The sequence below is a fragment of the Danio rerio genome, chromosome 5 (genome assembly GCF_049306965.1).
Source record: "Danio rerio strain Tuebingen ecotype United States chromosome 5, GRCz12tu, whole genome shotgun sequence".
In the NCBI taxonomy this organism is placed as follows: domain Eukaryota; kingdom Metazoa; phylum Chordata; class Actinopteri; order Cypriniformes; family Danionidae; genus Danio; species Danio rerio.
This window is the reverse complement of record NC_133180.1, coordinates 61,661,596-61,682,490: the sequence shown is the minus strand read 5'-3', so window position 1 is coordinate 61,682,490 and position 20,895 is coordinate 61,661,596. Positions and strand designations below refer to the sequence as shown.

The window sequence follows — 20,895 nt, the reverse complement described above, 5'->3', positions numbered from 1 at the left end:
GTTCGGTTTAACAAGTTGAAACAAAAGAAATACATAAAAAATAGTTTACTTGGTAATTTTTTTTTTTTAAATAAAATTTGCATTTCAGTTTAATTTTCAATTTTTATTCCAAATATCATGATGCATATCGAATCGTGAACATTATATCGTGATACAAATTGTATCGTGAGCTAAGTGTATCGTTACACCCCTAATTAGAAGCATTTTGTGAGTGCACCAAACATCTAAATCTAAATGCAAGAATCTGAAATCATTTTATTTGTTATTAGATTACGACTAGCTTAGATTTTTTTTCAGCCAGAGTGGCTGTTCAATTATTTAAATCTTTAGGTTTTATAAATGCTTTTCTTTTTAACCATGTGAAGAAACACTAATTATAAGATTAATTTAATTTAATTTCTATTGCTAAAATCTTATTCTACTATTTCTGGCTGTTCTGTCTTAAAATATGTTCTGAAACAGCCTACTAAGAAAGAAACTCAAATAGGTTTTGGATGAGTAAATGGCGACATAATTTAAATAGGCTAATTGCAGACAGGAACAGGATATATATATATATATATATATATATATATATATATATATATATATATATATATATATATATATATATATATATATATATATATATATATATATATATAAATTGTTACATTTATTTGATGGATAAAAATGTATTATTATTACAAAAATCTCTATGGGCCCTATCATACACCCGATGCAATAAGACGCAAGACTTGTTTGGCACGATTAGTTGCTATTTTCAAACCAACGCAGCCTTAATTTATTTGATTTGCACCAAGTTGTTTAAATAGCAAATCCATTTGCTCCACTTTGTGGACTCATGGGTGTTACAGTCTAAAAAGGAGGTGTGTTAAGGCGTATTGTTGGTGCATTGCAATTGACCAACTGAAAGCAGTTCTTAATCCCAGCGCAGAGTGCGTTAGTTGTGCATATTCAATGCAAACACATTGCTTAAAACACACAGGATGTACAGCAATACACAAATATCTTTACAATTGAAAAATTAAGAAATATTTTTTTCTACACAAATATAAAAACCACTACCTCCATGCCTCATCTGGGGGTCTTTTTTCAGTTTATTATTATTAATTCGCTTTAATATAATGTTATTATTAGTAGTATTATTATTATTTATTATATACATATTTATATTTGTTTTAATAAAAACAAGCTTAGATTTGTCCACATGTCAGGTTTTGGACCATATGGGGCATAGGACATGTTTTTGGATATAACTTTGAACAGACTTCCTTATTATTTTTCATTTGTTAATTTTCTGGCAATTAGAAATTAATTTGGAAATAGTTTTGAAACAAATCTTTGCACTTAACAAATGGAATAAATATGTAGGCTAATGGATGTCTTTAGTGAAGTGTGTACACCACCGTTTTCTTACTCCATGAAAGTAAAAGAGTAAAGAGTAAAAGTAAAGAGAACGTAAAGAGGCCGATTGGAGGAGGCTCGTTTGTTCTTTATCCTCTTGCTGCAGATGGTCTGTTTAACTGTAAGTGGAAAAACTGAATGCTTTACTAGCCGAAAAAAAGGCCACCATGTAAATAGCAAATGCACCATGGTGTGACTCAACTGACTCCTAAAGGAAATGTGAGATAAGACTCTGATTGGTTTACTGCAAGTTATGCTCAAAACACCTATAACTCATTAAGAGGATAAGCAGAACCCTGTTAGACCATGTGCTGCGGCGTAGATCGTATCTTTCTGTCCTTAAAATAGCAGAAGTGGATTTGGACATGTCCCTAATACTTTGCACCGTGTGCTTTAGACTTTGTACCTAGATTGATAAAACTGATATGTTAAAACATGTATTTGCTTTCACCATGCCCCAAAGCCCCGATGCATCGTCCATCAAGATGTTTTACATTAGACATTGTATGATGCTTTATTGGTCAACATTGCCCAACCTTAATATGGTTCTTATACTATAACTAAACAAACAAATGTAATGGTGGCCTCAAACTTTAGCACAGTGCTGTGTTTGCAAGTGTTTTAAGCTCTTGTCTTCTTATCAGATTGAGGAATCTGTGCGCTCCATGGTCATGCGCTACGGCAGTCGCTTGTGGAAGCTCCGTGTGCTTCAAGCCGAGCTGAAGATCAACATCCGATTGACTCCCACCGGCAAACAGATCCCCATCCGCCTCTTCCTGACCAACGAGAGTGGCTACTACCTGGACATCAGCCTGTACAAGGAAGTCACTGACTCCCGTACAGGACAGGTGGGGCACAAAGACCGACAGGTGGGGCTCACGTGTCTCTCATTCACACAAACGCACAAACACCCTATACACATACCGCTACAACAGTTTTAGGAATTCCTCACACATCGTTGTTTGATAGCCATTTTTGACATTCTGTCAGTTTTAAGTACAGCACCAGTCAAAGGTTTGAACACACATTTCCAATTATTTATTTTGGCTGTTTTTCTGCATTTAGAGTAAAGTTTTAAAATCATATAAACAGCAGTAAAGAAATGATGTTGTCATTATATTGGGATTTTAAATTCTTATTTTTTATCTAACTGCAACTGCCAAATACTTCTATGTAGCCATTTTTTTTTTTTGTATTGTCTGTGAAGCCAATTTTAAGCATTTAACAACAAATTGTTTACGTTTTCATGCATTATAGAGAAGTCTCTTATGTTCGAGGTCTAATTATTTATATATATATATATATATATATATATATATATATATATATATATATATATATATATATATATATATATATATATTTTGTATAATAATAATATAATATAATTACAATAATTATTAAGTACTTTTAATACATTTTAAGTTCTTATTTCTGTGATACCAAAGCTGAATTTTCAGTAGCTATTGTTGTTTAAAAAGCCCCTATTAAGGGTTTTTGAAAAATACGTTCCATGCGGTGTGTTACGGCTCTAATTGAAGTGAAATATCCAGCTAAGGCTTAAATCTCAAAGTGCACTGTTTAAAAAAAAAAATAGATTCATCTATAAAAGGGTTGACTCAAAGTAGTTTGAATGACTTGTCGAGGTAAAGTATCTTTAGCTGTGTTGGCGTGACGTCGATACGGAACTCAAGCCCTGCCCGTTTTTTGCGCATACACACCAGGAAAAATTTAAACCTCCAGCCTCGCCCACAAACGCTGTAAGAAAAAAAAAAGAAGACAAACACTGTAGCAGATCCTGGTTGAATCATGTCGCGATTACGCTGTGCTCTGAAATGTATGGGGAAATGTCCCTTTCCAAAGATGAGGCTGTGAAGAGTCAGTGGTTGAAGTTTGTTTTTGCAAAAATACCTGAGCATTATAGCCCCAGCCTTGTGCTGTGCTCCTGTAATTTATCTGACGAGTGCTTCAGCAATCTACACCTCTACAATGGAGGATTCGTCGGCTGTTTGTTAAAGGAAGGATCAAAAGCAACTATTGACGTATGGGACATTGACAGAGCTTGACAGGAACTTTACAGTACACAGAAACTCACGATCTTCTGCTGTTTGTCTTTGCTATGGCCACCGTCAGCTGTTCTTATACACATGCAGAGGTCAAGTTTTAACTTTTGCCACTGTGTGGATTAATACTGAATGTGTGTCGTTGTTATTACTTTGGTTTGGGGTTAAGAATACAACAATATGCTGGTGTTTAACTGCTTTGCTTTAATGTTTTCCTGCATCGGTCTCACACATACACTCTGCACTCTGACTGCTTCAAAATTGTTGATAAGCCGTGGTGAGCAATTCTCTCTGTCTTGCGCTGAACGCAGTTGACCAATCAGCACAGATTAGCATCGTGCTAAGGAGGGGTTTGGGAACAAATGAATCGCTGAACGGATCATATGAGAGTCGTCGGGATGATTGGGTAAAAAAACAATGAAAGTGTAAAATATGAACTTTTTAATGCATAATGGGGGCTTTCTATTATATCCAATGTCACATGATCTTTTAGAAATCATTTCTTTTTATTAATGATCTTTCTTAAACACTTTTGTTGCTTTAATATTTGTGTGCAAATTGCAAAGATATACATATATTTTTTTAATACAAATATAGTAAATTATTACAATTCTGTGGGTTCAAACACATGACTGGTACTGTACAGGCTTTCATTACTGTGAGGCAACAGTTACACAATTTAAAATTTGTTTACTAATATTATTCTTTTAAATGTGAATGATTTGTTGTTATTCTAATCTATCTAAATATAAACATGCTTTTTACATGAAAGTAAATTAAATTCATACACATTTGCAAATAACGGCAACAGTCAGAGCTATTTTTTCATCAACCGTTATGTATGTCTGGATGTGGGTTAATGGATAGACTTTTGGATGTTTTTACCTCTCTCTGACTGGTTGACTTTCTCTTGTCTTCCATTTTTCCTGTCTTTAGATCATGTTCCAGGCATATGGAGATAAGCAGGGTCCTCTTCATGGCATGCTCATCAACACACCCTACGTCACAAAAGACCTGCTGCAGTCCAAACGCTTCCAGGCACAGAGCCTCGGCACTACCTATGTTTACGACTTCCCAGAAATGTTTCGCCAGGTACTGGAATAGTAGTGTAATCCACTTTATGATATAGTTATAATTTTAAATTAATGCATATTAATGCCATTACAGATTTCTTTTTGAAGCATCTGTATATATGGAATTTGTCAGCAAAGCATTATATATATATATATATATATATTATACAAACAATTTCACACGAGTAGCATTGCAGGCACCAGTGACGAAATGCAGCCACATCGCACTGCTACAAATGTGATCTTGCATTTATACAGCAGTTCAACACCATAATCGTGTATATAAAAAAGAAAATCAAACACGAGTCTAAAAACCTTTTTGTATGAGGAACTACTTTCTTCCGTCATTCATTTACATCTGCAGCTGACGTCAGAATACCAAACTGTTGCTACTTCAGCAACATATTTAAATTATTCTTTAGCATAATGTCTAAAGTGATGACAAAACAGATGTTTTTGCTCACATTTTAAGATTATAAGGCTGAACGGCATGAAATGTCATAAACATAGACAGTCTAGAGACATTTCCCAGTATTTCTCTGACTTTTTCAGGGTTAATCATTGTGATCTCCTGATTGCAACAAAGCAACGCAATAACTACCAGATTACTGTTGTGTTTGCGATAAGAAAAAACGCTTACAAAGAATGCCCAACACAAAATTCATACATTTCTGATATGTGAATCTCATCTCACATTTAATACACTACAATTACTATGGTATAAATACAGCATTACAATATAAACAAGAGAGAGATCGACTTAGAATGTCACTTACCTGTTTTTATAATGATTTGATCAGCTGTAGTTTGAAATTACGCTGTCTATATCCTCTAACGGTTTATTATGCGGTTTCGGTCACCATCTTGTGGATGAACAGCATTAAGCGTCTTTGCTCTGCTCGAAAACAGGCTAATGGCTGCCGACGCGCTGTCTCTCAGAAATGATAAATATTTAAAAATAGACAGTTTTCTTATAAATAAACTGCATAGTTGCAAACTAAACAACTACATATTTGACAAAAAGCCTTAAAAGTACATTATGTTGTCCAACAGCTGCAATATTTGTCAAACTGTAGTGTGTCCTCTGCTTGTCGCTGTATGTGGGTGGAGTAACACGCAAGAGTGAAGGGTTGAGAGGCTGGACGAGTGCTGTCATTTGCAGATTATTGCACGACTATCAGCCAATCAGATTTAAGAACCAGACAAAACTGTTGTATAAATATACTGTAGTGCTACTTTTACTGTATTTTTTGGTAAATAAATTCATCCTTGGTGACATTAAATATCTTGCTAAACCCAGTCTTTTAAATAGAAGTATGACACTTTTTGAATTTATTTATTTTGCAAATATTATAGTTGCAGATTCCTGTGAAAGTACCATAGACAAACAAAAAAATGGTTTTCAAGTATCAAAAGTGTAATGCAGCTTTTATTCATTTTGGTTTTTTACTGAAGTAAGTATTTTGTACATACATATATACATTTTTAGCTTTGTTTAATAATGGAACAATTCATCACCCATATTTTGAGGTTTTATTTTCATAGGTTATTTATAACATTTAAAGTGGAAACTTTACTTGCATTTAATGATTTATATGAATATATAATCCCTTTTGTAATTTCTAATTGAAGCAGACCCTTATATTGATCCTTTTTTCTCACATAATAATTCATAATTTTTTGTTTTTTTGTTTAATTAAGAGCACTGCAAATAAAATAGAATTAATTTTTATTGCTTGTAATTGGTTTGTATGGTTCTTTATTTTTTCTAGGCTTTAAGGAAGCTGTGGCAATCCATGGATGCACACGCCAACTTGCCCAAGTGCCCTCTTCCATCAGAACTGCTCACCTTCACAGAGCTGGTTCTGGATTCTCAGGGTCAGCTGGTGCAGATGAACCGCCTACCTGGAGGGAATGAGGTCAGACTATACCACCTTAATTATAGTGCTTAACTTTTTTTTAACACTTTTTTTCCTCAAAATAAAAAGATCATCTATGCAATTTTCTTGCTCATTTTCAAAAAACAATCATGTGCAGTACACCTTGCAGACTCAAGGGGGCCCCTTTGCTTATTTAATGTTGGTTTGTGTGGCTTTATTCTGTCTCAACTTTATTGTTAGTACAAAAAAAAAAAAAAAGATTTTTATGATTTTCTAGATTGGCATGGTAGCATGGCGAATGACCCTCCGGACCCCTGAGTATCCAGCCGGCCGTGAGATTATAGTGATCAGCAATGACATCACACATAAGATTGGCTCGTTTGGGCCACAAGAAGATGTTCTGTTCCAGCAAGCTTCAGAAATGGCAAGAGAAAGTGGCATTCCACGGATCTATATTGCTGCCAACAGCGGAGCTCGTATAGGCCTGGCAGAGGAGATCAGACACATGTTTCATGTGGCCTGGCAGGATCCGGTGGACCCATACAAGGTTTGGAGTGGCTCCAGGGGAAGGTGATCATTAATGTAGTGGTTATCTTCTGGATAGGTGTCATAATCAGTGTCATTTCCTGTTGATTTTGTAGGGTTTTAAGTACCTATACCTCACACCACAGGACTATAAGAAGGTGTCTGCTCTGAACTCAGTCCACTGTGAACATGTGGAGGATGAGGGGGAATCCAGGTGAGTTATTCTAGTTTTTTTTTTAAGCAACCTTTTACAATAAAAAAAATTCAAATGTATTTGACTATTTATTTTGACTGTTAAAGTCATTTTTAAGAATGAATATTTTAAATAATGGTGTACACACACAGGATTGTTGGTTTAGAAAAAAATTAAACAAACATAATCCTGTACATATTGTATATTGTAAAAAAAATTATCAAGAAAACATGTTAATACTTCAAAAAATAAAGATGGTTTAGTATTAAAAAATGTTTTATTTTAAATATATATTTTTAAATATATTGGTCTCACACTTCTTTTTTGGGATTTTAATAGTGTATGTATTAATTCTGGAATATTTACCACAAACCGGAATATCAACCTCTACCAAATGGTTGATATTTTAGAAATGATGTGTTGAAAATAAAAAATGCAGAGTGTCTTAACTTTTTGTTTTTTTTGTTGGTGGGTCAGTTAAAGGGTTTTTACCAGTTTACTCCCTATGACTAAGACAAATCATAAAAAAGTTTATGCATGTATATTATTTAAATTATTAGCCACCCCTTGATTTTTTTTTTCTTTTTCAATTATTTCTTAAATGATGTTTAACAGAGCAAAACATTTTTCACAGTATGTCTGATAATATTTTATCTTCTGTAGAAAGTCTTATTTGTTTTATTTCGGCAAGAATAAAAGCAGTTTTTAATTAAAAAAAAAAACATTTTGAAGTCAAAATTATTAGCCCCTTTAAGCTATATTTTATTTTGATTCTATTAAATAAACTAGTAAGATTAAGCAGTCATAAACTGCTTTTGGTGGCGGTGTTGTGGTAATGTTCCTGCTTCCCATATTAGCAGTAAAAATATTTAAAATGCTAGGTACACAGAATAACAACCTGACGTGACCAGTGAGTGAAGATGTTACAAAAACATTTGTTTAAATTACCTTTACCTTAGTGTCTTAGAACTGTAATTTTCGTTTCGGTGAGTGAAATCTCATTTGCAGTGAAGACCAATCAAAATTTGACCTTGCCTAACAGGCATAGTTTTGCTATTTTAGATTCTAGGAAGGCAATAGATTTGAGATTTTTTTTCTAAATAACATGTTTTTTTTTTTTTTTTTATAAAATCCACTTTAAAATGATAGCAATCCGAGGGGGTGGGTTAGTGCTGGTCAGAGAGGCAATGTCTTCACATGTCCTCAAATTGCATCAGACTTTTTTTCTTATCTGATAAAACTTCAGTTGTACACATATGTTTGTTGTATGCAATAAGCATTTGTTTTGTGATATTCTAAAACACCTATAGAATAGTGAGTTTTAATTAATTTTAGTTATCTCATCTTAGACCTAAGCAGAAGTGGTTTGATGCAGTTAAGCTTTAACAAATAGTTGGACGTTGGCGCTAGTGATGTAGTGGTTATTGCGTCGACACGTGCACTCCGGTGCTTGCAGCGACCCGAGTTTGATTCCCATCACGTGGTCCAGTGCCGATCCTTCCCATCTCTCTGCTTCCTCTGCTTTCCTGTCAATACTATCCTGTCTGTCAAAGGTGAAAACCCAAAAAATAATTATTAAAAAAAATTGTTAGACTTGAAGTTTTGGGCTCTGAATTTTTTTCTTTTTATAAAGTCAGCATGAATGATTTTTAGTCATTTAAGGTAATTTTTTTTTTGTAATGTTATATAAATTCAGCCCTAATGGAATGTTTGTGTCTGCAGGTATAAAATCACTGATATCATTGGGAAAGAGGAAGGGTTGGGTGTGGAGAACTTGAGAGGTTCTGGCATGATCGCAGGTGAATCGTCACTGGCGTATGAGGATATTATCACCATGAATCTGGTATGCTAACACACACAGTCATGTTGCATCTTGAAAAAAGTACACTCTAGCTTATGAGCTAATACATTTTTAGTTGTCCAGTTTTACTTTTGTTAGAATTGTCTGGTGTGAAGAATAAGAGTCATTTGAAAGATGTTTTAAGCATTGAACTGATGAAATGTGACAGTACACCTATGTACATTTATAGTGTCACAAAATATTTCTATTTCAGATAAATGCATCACATTTCTAATTAAGAACCATAAAAAATTTTCATTGTTTCCTTAAAAAATATATATCACTTTTCCACATTCTTAATAGAATCTTGACCACCTGATTAGCATATTTAAATTATTGCTAAAGAGTCTTGTGACGCTAAAGAACGAAGGAATTACTGCTGAAAATGTTGCTTGGGGGAAATTAATTTACATTTTAAAATGTATTAAAATGTTTTGGAACAACATTTTACGACTAGGACTCTCATGATATCTATTTTTTGTTGTAAATATATTTCACCAAAATATATTGTGAAGAACAATATTATTGTAATTTTAAGACCATTTTAGGCATTTAATTATATAATCCCAGAATGGCAATATCATATCATCACAATGCAAGTACGCCCTTCCAAAGCACCATATATAAGCATATCATCATTTTTTTATTCTTTGAAATATGAAATTTAATTATGGTAATTTTAACAATTTAATAATTAAGCACTGGAATCAGAATGTGAAAACGCATATCCTCAGTAAATAATAATAATAAATGTTAACAAAAAAAAAAAGTGCAAGGTAAAAAGCTAGAGGCTGCAATATCTTCTAGCTGATCTAATTTAAGTTGTCAGACACCCACATGAAAGTATAGTAAAGTAATTTATAGTAAATACTATAGTGTGGTTTGAATCATACTGACACCTCCAAAAGAGATATAGAGATTAAAACAATTTAGAGATATAGAGAATATATTTTTTTTATGTATGGCTGAAATATATTGCATCACTAAAAATAATTAAGGTCACATCCATGTTTTGTGTCGATATATTGAATATTGTGACTGGCCTATAGGTTGTTTTCACATGATGTCATTGATGAAACGAGAAATTCAGATGAAGGGCAGAAAGCGTTTCTTCTACGTAGGAATCGCAATCAGAACATCCAAAGTTTCTGGTTTATGTTGTTTATAATTGTTGAAATCTGCCAAAATAAGAAATATTATAGACTTCCAAAAGTTTTTGCTCATAAAGGGGGGAAAGTTCAAGATACCGTTTGAAAAGTGGAGGAAAAGGCGACATGTAATAACTTTTTTTTCATATAAGCATGTTTTGAACGCGATAATTTGATTGACAGCACCAATAAAGGTTATATACAGGCCTAGCTAAGTCTATAAATATGTAAATGTGCTATATAAAAATACAAATACAAAAATAAATTAAATACAAACACCGCCATACTTTTACAAAATCCAGGATTATATAAATAATGTACTCTGCTACGTAATCGCTGCAATGAAATCTCCATCTTTACTGGCGTTTTGTCAGAATAAACAGCAGCAGGTTTGTTTGTTGATTGTAAGTTCATCGACCAAAAAAAAAAAAATGCAACCCTTGCGACAACTAGGCAGTTATTATTGTGGAGCACTTCCACCCTTGCAAAAATAAATAAATAATATTGTAGACTATGTGCCCACTTTTGTATGATTTCATCTGTTATTTTGTGATGTCTGGAAGATGTCCGCGTATATAGGGGACAAAAAAATAGTAATTTATAATAAAATATAGTAAAGTGTGTATTGTATGCAACTCTTTGTTAACGAATTCTACAGAATACTGTAGCATAGTAAACTGATTAACTGTATTAAAAACTGTAGCGTTAGTGTAAACTGTGGTGCATCGTGGTGGTGTAACTGAAGCCTATTAAATAATTGATTTATTACTACAGTTGTGTCATACCACAGCAACAATATAATTACTACGATAGTTTAATTCAAGTAATTCTCTATAGTGTACTTCCATACACTACAGTATTTACTATTGTATTTTTTTTTTATGTAATAGCTTATACAGTATATACTGCCTCGATGACAAGCAAATATATTTTATTTCAGTAGAAACTAGATCTCCTTTGAAATATGATAGAAATCGCAAAAATACGTACTTTCCCCTATGTCTCCCATTTAGTTTTTTACTTTCTGCCCTCCATCTGAATTTCACGCACCACTAGAATCACGTGATTAAAAACAACCTATCTACAATAATACTGTTTTTTTATCAAATAAATGCTGCCTAAGAGGTATATCAAATAAAAAAATTTATGATAGTATCGTATTGAATGAGTGTAGGGATTCTAAACTTCTGTGTCTGCCTTTGGTGGTCTTCAGGTGACATGCAGGGCCATTGGAATCGGAGCGTACTTGGTGAGACTGGGCCAAAGAACCATACAGGTGGAAAACTCTCATATCATCCTGACTGGAGCCGGAGCTCTCAATAAGGTCAGCAGCTGCACGTTAACATCCTATTCTTGTTATGAGGTAGAATTTCTCGCTTGTCAACTGTCTTCCTTTTTAAAGCAGTTTTTGTCATTTGCCCACAGTCTGCTTTGATTTTTTTTTTTTTCAAAGGTCTCCGTTGTTTAGTTGCTGCTATGAAAGATGGCATTGGCGCATAAATTATCTATTCACTCTGCTGATAAGGGCCCTTTAATTGGCCTCTCTTTTAATTGTGTTGAGTAATTTGATTGGGCCGAGGCAGGAATTGTGACAGGCTACCGTGAACTTCAAAAGCCTTGTGTGCGCTCAACTATGACCCAAATAAATGAATCCTTAATTCATGCAATTACCACGACTTCATTACAATATGACTTTTATGAATCAGCCAGTTTCTTATTTTGCTGGTGACAGGGATTGGATTTGGTCGGCTGTGCATTCAAGCATGCGTTAAAGGAACAGTACACACACACACACACACACACTTAGGCACTTATAGTTTTTAGCATCTGTACTCGTCATATATAATTTGACTATTTATATATAATTTGACTAATTGTACTATTTTTATCCTTGATATCATATAAAAACCTGCGTAACTTTACAAAAAATGTGTTTTATTTCTATGGAATTATTATCTAATGGTTTCAAGATCAAACAAAGGAAACAAAAATACCGTATGCGCTAGGGGTGTATCAAATCACGGTTTGATCCGTGATCCGTACGGATACAACCCACAGTTTTTAATGCACGTGACCCGCAGATTAATTTTTTTTTTTAACTTGGGTTAGTCCAACATTTACAACAAATGCAAAGAGATCACCTCCCTCATCATTCAAATCACGTGTATGAAAGCATTTTGGCTTCCCTGTAAAATATAATTATGCCAGAAAAAGTTTTGGTGGGACCTAAATGCTTTCTTGGGTTTTTAATTAAAGATGTTTTCTGTCACTGTTTGTTTAGGCTGCATTAATGTGTTCAGTGTTAGCTGCACAATTAAGTATTAAAAGATCGCAATCGCAATTTAAACTCGTGCAACATGAATGATAAATGATAATGATTTGCATATGTTTAATGCATCTTTGAAGCGCTGCATTCAAATCTGCGCTTGATCGAGTGAGATTCTGTTTTTACACCTTTTTCAGTTTGTTACAAACAATGAAATAGCACAGAAGTACTGGGAAAACAGTTTATTGTTCAGATATAAACACTGAGGTTTATGGCAAAGATAAAAATCACAGATAAATGGAACTTTAATGGAGCTGGTGAATGTTGTAGCAATTACATTGCATAACCAACAGGTGGTGACAAACAACCATCAAAATTATGTCACTGAATAAGATTTTTAAAATGATCCACCTATCATGAAACTTGAAGTTTTACAGTATGTGTCAATTGTTGAATCATTAATTGGAAATAAATATGATAAGTTATACAAGATGTTAGATATCATTATCAGCAACAGAAGCAAAGATCATTTTTCATTCTTTCTTGATTTAGATTTTTTTTTTAAATTACAGGTTCTAAGTTCTGTTTGTTAAAACCAATTGTTTTTTTAGTATAATTTTGTGTAAATAGAAAGCAAAAAACATGTATCCCCCCCCCCCTTTTTTTTTTGGTGATTCAAAAAATGGTCCGATCTGTGACTCAAAAACCGCAGTGTGATGCGAACCGTGAAATTTGTGGTATGTTACACCACTAAAATGCACCACCAATAAATCTTACTTAGATTTTTTTGGCTGTTTCTAGTCAATCTATCAATTTTCAAATAAAGAAGTATTTCCTAGACGAACTAAAAATTCTGTTCTGTTTTTAGAAATATTACGCCAAAATTAAATGGGTTTTTACTTAAAACAAGCAAAATAATCTGCCAATAGGGTGAACAAAATAATATAATTTTTTTTCGATTTGGCATAAGATCATTTTTCTTACCCCATTGGCAGAGTTTTAAGATGTTTGAACAAGAAGAAAAACAAAAAATTAAGTGAAAAAAAGCACGTTTAGTGCAAAATTAAATCAAAATAATTTTCTATAAACTGAGAGACCGTATAAAAACTGATATCTCACTTAATTTTTTTTATATTTCTTAAAACAAGACCATATTTTTTGCTCGTTTAAAAAATGCTTCTTGATTTAAGCAATTTTTGATATTTGGACAAGAAACAAAACAAAAATTCAAGTAATATTTGTGTAAAATTTCAATTCAATCAGAAACTAATTTTCTATAAACTGAAAGACTGTATAAAAACTGATTTCTCAATATAAAGACAAAGTCATCCGCCAAAATAGAAAAACATATATGTGTGTGTGTGTATTTCCTTAGGTGTATAATTCACCCCCCTCCCCCCATGTCTTTCTCTCCGTCTCCCGTCATGATGCTGGAGCTCCTGCAGGAATAATAGAAAGAGAAGCGTGAAGTTGTTATTTGCATAGAAATAGGCTGATGCCTGGGGCTGAGACCGGGGAGGGACACCCATATCATTCCTTTGAGAACCGAATGAGCACTTCTACTGCAGCAGATACCCCTGTCTCGCCCTGCCTTTCTCCTATCACTCTCTGCAGCAGTCTAGATTAGGGTTGGGAGCCGAGAAACCGTTCTTATTCAGAACAACTTTCATTGATTCTTGTATGCCTGTATCCTTCCATTGACAGAAATACTGTATTTCAGGATTTGCCATGGATACTTTTCTAGTTGTTCACTCTGAAATCCAATCCTATCTACCTTCATCTGTGAATGCCCATTAGATGTCTGTTACAGTGTTAATTTGAGCAGAACGGTGATTAGCTCATTTACAAATTCGGCGATGAGCATCACAGGTCTCAGGGTAAATCAGTTCTGCAAGTTACACTGACAGATGCTGTGCAAAGACATCAGTCACAGTTGTCTTTTGATTTAATTTGATTGGCAGTCGTAAGACAGTGGAAATCATAAATGTGAAAACTCTTCTATTAATCATTAGAACAGAAAGCAAGCATGTCACAAAATATAACAAATAAGTTCTGTTATTGTTGGAGGCAAGGTCCAGACTAAAACTAAATGTGCTGCCGGCCAGAAGTAAAATCAGGTAAATGGTGGCCAGGCTGTCCATTTAATGCCATGTGCTTTCAAAGTAGCTCTTAAGTTTAAACCATGCACGATTGAAATGTAATACTAGGTATACACTACTTGTTTTTAAAAAAAAAGTTTTTCTTAGTTGTCTTTTTTTGTTTTTCTACTCCGAATATCTATAATTATTTACATTTTTAGGACAAGCAAAACATTGTCTTATTTTCTTAAATAATATACTAAAATTAAGTGAGTTATACACTTATTGCACACTTTATTAGGTACACCTTACCGGTACCGGGTTGGACCCCCCTTTGCCTTCAGAACTGCCTTAATCTTTCATGGGATATATTCAACAAGGTACTGGAAATATTCAATAGAGATTTTGGTCCATATTGACATGATAGCATAACGCAGTTGCTGCAGATTTGTCGGCTGCATATCCATAATGCGAATCTCCCATTACACCACATCCCAAAAGTGCTCTATTGGATTGAGTTCTGGATTGAGTGAACTCATTGTCATGTTCAAGAAATCAGTCTGAGATGATTCATGCTTTATGACATGGTGCATCATCCTGCTGGAAGTAGCATCAGAGGATGGGTACCCTGTGGTCATAAAAGGATGGACATGATCAGCAACAATACTCGGGTAGGCTGTGGCATTGACACGATACTCAGTTGGTACTTATGGGTCCAAAGTGTCAAGAAAATATCTCCTTTACAATTACATCACCAGCCTGAACCAGCAGGATGGATCCATGCTTTTATGTTGTTGATGCCAAATTCTGACCCTACCATCCGAATGTTGCAGCAAATTTTTCCAATCTTCTATTTTCCAATTTTGGGAAGCCTGTGCAGATTTTAGCCTCTTTTTCCTGTTCTTAGCTGACAGCAGTGGCACCAGGTGTAGTCTTCTGTTGTTGTAGCCCATCCACTTCAAGGTTGAACTTTTTGTGCGTTCAGAGATGCTCCTCTGCATACCTGGTTATTTCAGTTACTGTTGCCTTTCTATCAGCTTCTGGTTCATGGTTGTGAAAATCCCAGTAGATCAGTAGTTTCTGAAATACTCAGACCAGCCCGTCTGGCACCAGCAACCATGCTACTGTTCTTTCCCATCCTGATGCTCGGTTTTAACTGCATCAGATCATCTTGACCATGTCAACATGCTTAAATGCATGGTGTTGCTGCATGTGATTGGCTGATTAGAAATTTGCATTAAAGAGCAATTGGACAGGTGTACCTAATAAAGTGGCTGGTGAGTATAAGATACATGAGTGAGTTTAAACTTGGTGTTGTATTATATGCCATAACTGACTCGTTTGAATTTCCTTCTGGTCAAGACGTAACTTGATTAGAGTAGTTTTGTCCCCACTTTAAACAAACAAAAACTGGTCAGCAGAAGCAGCTCAAGGCAACACTGTGTGTGCTGCAGCAATTCCTGATCCACAGCCATTCCTGATTCAGCCTCAAGCCTGGTTTATACTTGACCTGTTCACTTGAGTGTGCGCGGCGAATGTAACGTTATTGCGGAGTTTGGGGATGTTCGCTTTGGGTGCGCACGACATGATTTCGGCTGGTGGTGCACACAGCATTTTTTGAGATTTGTTCGAACAGTGTATGCAGCGCGGCGTTTAATTTGAGTCGAATAGGAAACACTTTGAAGAGATTTTGTCTGAAACAGTACGCCTGTACAGACATCTTTATGATCCCTGATCATAGAGATAACCTAATGATCAATAATTCTTGGCTAGAAATAGCAACAGCCGTGGGAAAGAAGAACATTTTTGTTAAAAGGTTTGGAAAAACCTGAAGGATAAGTTTTTAAAAAACAAAAGAGGCCGTGTGCCGTGGGCTAAATCTATTAAAAAAAAAAAAAAAAAAACATCTGTATTTTTAAGTAAGTGTGCTCTTTTATTTTTCTTTTATTCTAGCCAAAAATAAAAAATATATTTGTAGAGCAGCCCATGTTCTGTTGTCATTAATATTTTTATAAACTTTAATAGGTAAAACTGTCTGAGATATGGTTTTTTTATTTAAAAAATCTTGAATTGTTATAAAAATCCTTATAATCATTAAAATAATTTATAAAAACAATAAAAAATAATTGGTTTAGAAAAACTGAATGATATTAGTGATATGACATAGTTCCGAAAACTTTCTACTTCTCTGTTTTTCCATCTGATTTTAAGGTCAGCTTCTTTTGACTGCCCCTTGTCATTTTAACAAATGTTACAACGACGAACGCAGCAAGTATTAAAGCCTCTTCCGTTTCACGAGGTGCGCTTGCGCAGTCAGCGCAGGTGCACGATGCGGCACCTGGAGATAGTATAAATCCAGCTACAGAGAGGTGCGAGGAGAGCTGCAGCTCATTAACATTTAAAAAGATATGAAGTGAAAGGGCTTGCTGTCAACTGGGGTGTATTTGATAGGGTAAAAGAGGTGTTTATTTACACTACCATTGAGAAATTTAACCAATTAAGCTATAGACCTTTTATTAGGACCCTAAAGAATCATATTTACCTGTGTTAAATAGGCATCTAATGATACCTTAATTAAATTCAAAGGATGGCTACTATTTAAGATTTTTTTTTTTTTTTTTAGAAAGTTTTCCTACAAAATCTTTCATCTGGAAATTCATTCATCCTTCTGGATCAGTTTGTGGTCCTGAAGATTTTGAGATTTATTTTTTTTTTACTATGTTTTCAATTGGTAGCTAAACTCAGAGGTTGTCCTGTCCCAAACCTATGGCATAGGTTTAATCGCATGTAGCTAATGAGCTCAAACAAATAGAAATGCTTCTCTGTGTTTATACTACATGTGACCTGTGACACCAAAACAGCTGTATCCCCACTACAGAAAGCATTGTGTGTAATTCTTTCACTGATGTGTGAAAAAAAGAAATCTTGAGTATTGATGTCATCCCAGAGGCATAAATACTCTCTCTCACTGAACACTCAGTGACACGTCATTCTTCTCAGGTCATTGACAGCATTGAGCGGCGGGCAGACTCTCCTTAGCCTTCAGGACTGTGTTGACTGGCTGTGTGAAGATATTGATCCACAGCACAAGGGTCTTGTGGTAGCATTTACAGTGCCTTGTACTGGGGCTGCAGAATATATCAAAAATAATGTGTTATTGCGATAATAATATATGCAATATCTAGAGTTAGGCCAATAAATATTTGGACAATGATAAAATGATAACATTTTTGGCTCTATACACCATTACAATCGATTTGAAATGAAACGATTGAGATGTGCTTTAACTGCAGACTGTCAGCTTTTCAAGAGTTCCCACTTAGATATGCTTGGCACTTATAGCAGGTTTGGCATGCTGTCCCGGGAGAGAACCCTGAGCTCGGAGATATTTGAGCCCAGGGCTCCCGCCCGGTCTAGAAGCATATCAGGAGAACCGAGATCAGGTAGGTCTCGATCGCTCCCCCTTTAGAAGGGGAGAAAAAGGAGGAGATGGGGTGGAAGGGGGGATTCTTCCAAAATGAAGATAGTGCAATGGGGAGAAAGTGATCCATTTATACTAAGCTAGGATCATTCTGATTGGATTATTACTGATTACGGATGAGTGGCCAGCGGTGCACAATCATATCACGTGCTCCTCTCGAAATTAGTTTATGAAACTTCACTTCAAGAGTTCCCACTTAGATATGCTTGGCACTTATAGCAGGTTTGGCATGCTGTCCCGGGAGAGAACCCTGAGCTCGGAGATATTTGAGCCCAGGGCTCCCGCCCGGTCTAGAAGCATATCAGGAGAACCGAGATCAGGTAGGTCTCGATCGCTCCCCAAAAAATGCCTCTAGCTCGGGACAGCAGCCGAGTATTTCAAAGAATTTCCCCCAAAAAGCTAGAAAGTTTTTACTATATCCGGCTGCTGGATATAGTAATTAAGGAAGAAAGAGTAGGGGGCTCCAGTTGGAGCAAAGTTTGAAACTGACTCCTGTGGAAGCCAGAGCGGGGGAGGGGGTTGGGTGGAGACTAGTGAAGGGGGGCCATAAGGGGTGGGCGGGGTTGGCTCATTAAGAGTCAAAAATGCTCGAGGAACACTCCAAACAGAGATAGAGCAGGGAAGTGGCAGCGCTATATATAAATATATATGTATATATGAGAGAGTATATAAATATATATATATATATAATGGGATAATCTAAGGCCTGGAGGGGGTGATCAGGAGACTTCTGAGTCAGAATGGGCGCTGCGGGAGTTGGGTGCAGCAATTTTTTATTTTGCCATCTCTAGCAGAAATCGTGAAGTGTGATTTGGGCGGTGGAGATTTCTGCTAGAGGGTGAGTGGCAAGTTTGGCCAGACTCTTGCTGGAGTCGATGCTCGTGGAACACTCCGACTGGAGATGTAGCGGGGAGTGACAGCGCTCTATATAAATATATATCTATAACCGAAAGTCCATAGATATACATATATAATGAGTTTCAGTGGCCTGGGGGGGGGCAGTGACTGACCCCTGCGGGGGTCGGCGCCCGGGGAACAGGGCAAGCTGGCCTACTCTAGCAGGAGTCTGGGAAAGGGGATTTGGACAGTGAAGACTCCTGTTAGAGGGTGACGGGATAAGTTAGGTGCTCGAGGAACACTCCGTTAGGAGATGGAGCGGGGGAGTGACAGCGCTATTATAAATATATATCTATGTACAGGTGTATATAGATATATATATATATAAATAAAGATTGCTAAGGCCTGGAAGGGACGGTGAGACGGCCCCTGCGGGGGTCGTAGCTCGGGGTAACACTTCTGCGGAAGTCAGAGCTTTAGGGGGGCGGGGTCCGGCAGGAGTCGGGAAATGGGAGGGGGCTGTGAAGACTCCAGCGGAAACGGCCAGGGTGGCGGGGTGACGGGGGGCTTGGATGAAACTCCAATTACCTATGTGGCTGGGGGAGGAAACTGAGTGTTACTCAGGCTAGAAGGAAGAAAAAGAAGAAGGTGGCTGGGTCACACCCTCGCCCTTGAGTGGATGTGGGATTATGGCTGACAAGAGCCATCTGGGCTTCTTTGGGGGGCCAGTGGCTAGGACGCATGTCTTGAAGGCATCAGGTGACCACCTTTCTAGGATCTGGATTTGTTGCTGCCCTTTGTACTTCTGTGATGGCTGCTCATATTCTGAAACATAGTATACAGGAATAAGAGAAGTAATTCAACACCTTTAATACTTTTCCCACACATTTAAAGACCTTATCACCATTTTCAATCAAAAAAAGCTGGCGAGATTTATCTTACGGAATATTTACTAAATATTAAAATGTAACAAATGAATCCAACTAAACATTTGAATACAGACACATGTATATTAAAATCTAGCCGATTCGACAGGTTGTCACCTATAGAGCTGCAGACTGATAGTGTTGCAGTAAACAAGCGGCAAGCTGTCAAACCTTAGTAGAATTTTACTGATTACGTAACTACCTAGTATCCTGATATTCACGGCTTGAATAGTCAAACTTTAGCATACGATGATACCTTGTTCAACAATAAATGTATTACCTTGTAAAGGAATCTAGGACTTTCTAATACTTTAAGCCCTCAAACTCCTCTATATTGACTTATCAGCCCCCAACACCTTCTGATACTCCGGAGACACCCTGTGTAAGAGTGACAGAGTTGATCTGGGGGACACCTGTGGAGCAAAGAACTGCTATAAGCATCTCTTAAATCAGAATCGTGTGACAGGGCGGTTGTGTCATCTATAAATGGGAAGAAGAGGGGGGGGGGGTGCAGAAGGAGAATGAGGCTCGGCGGAGCGACTCTGCTATAGCGGAAGTACAAATGATAGTCAGCATTGGAGCGTTATGAGTGCAAATATTGTCAATAGTGATATGAAGAGTAAATGGGGGGGGGTATGTGAATATGGTATCAAGGGTGTGGGCTGTATAGGCAGAAAGTATCTTTGCGAAGAGTGTAAATGCATTAGGAATGGATGAAGAGTGTGATGGGTTGAATGAGGGCAGTTTCAGGAGCTGGCAGTCTTGAACTCTAAAATGGAAAACAAGAGAGAATTAGAAATGAAATCTTAGCAACATGGCACATGTACAGCAGACATGATTAATTGTATTGGCTGATATTCGTGGGAGGAGTCTTCATAAGTGTATGGATGATTGTGAATGGAAGCGCCTTTGTTAATGCATGTTCCAATACTTAATGTCACAATGTGCTAGGGTTGTAGAAGTGGGCATTTGTCCTCCTGCAGGGTGGTAATTGGAAGGAGAACTGAGCGTATGGGGCGTTTCTATGCTGGAAGTCCAGGAAACCTCTTGGAGAGCTGGTGAGATGATGATGGAGTGGAGTTTAAACCCCTTACTGATATAGAAGTTTTTAAAACTCGAATGTATTTAACACAAAGTATAAGTATGAAAGCTACTCCATGGCCAGAAATGTCCTCCTC

General features: G+C 36.2%; 1 protein-coding gene across 35 annotated transcripts in view; it reads left to right on the top strand.

Moving 5' to 3' along the window:
* acaca (acetyl-CoA carboxylase alpha) overlaps window positions 1-20,895 on the top strand; it is a 111,821-nt gene that overhangs the window by 68,449 nt on the left and 22,477 nt on the right. For 20 of the 35 annotated variants that reach the window (XM_073950517.1, XM_073950509.1, XM_021476199.3 and 17 more), the window contains 7 exon segments: window positions 2,052-2,276; window positions 4,407-4,562; window positions 6,316-6,462; window positions 6,701-6,970; window positions 7,065-7,162; window positions 8,864-8,984; window positions 11,343-11,453. In XM_073950517.1, the coding sequence (XP_073806618.1) occupies window positions 2,052-2,276; window positions 4,407-4,562; window positions 6,316-6,462; window positions 6,701-6,970; window positions 7,065-7,162; window positions 8,864-8,984; window positions 11,343-11,453 (1,128 nt within the window). 35 annotated transcript variants of the gene reach the window in all.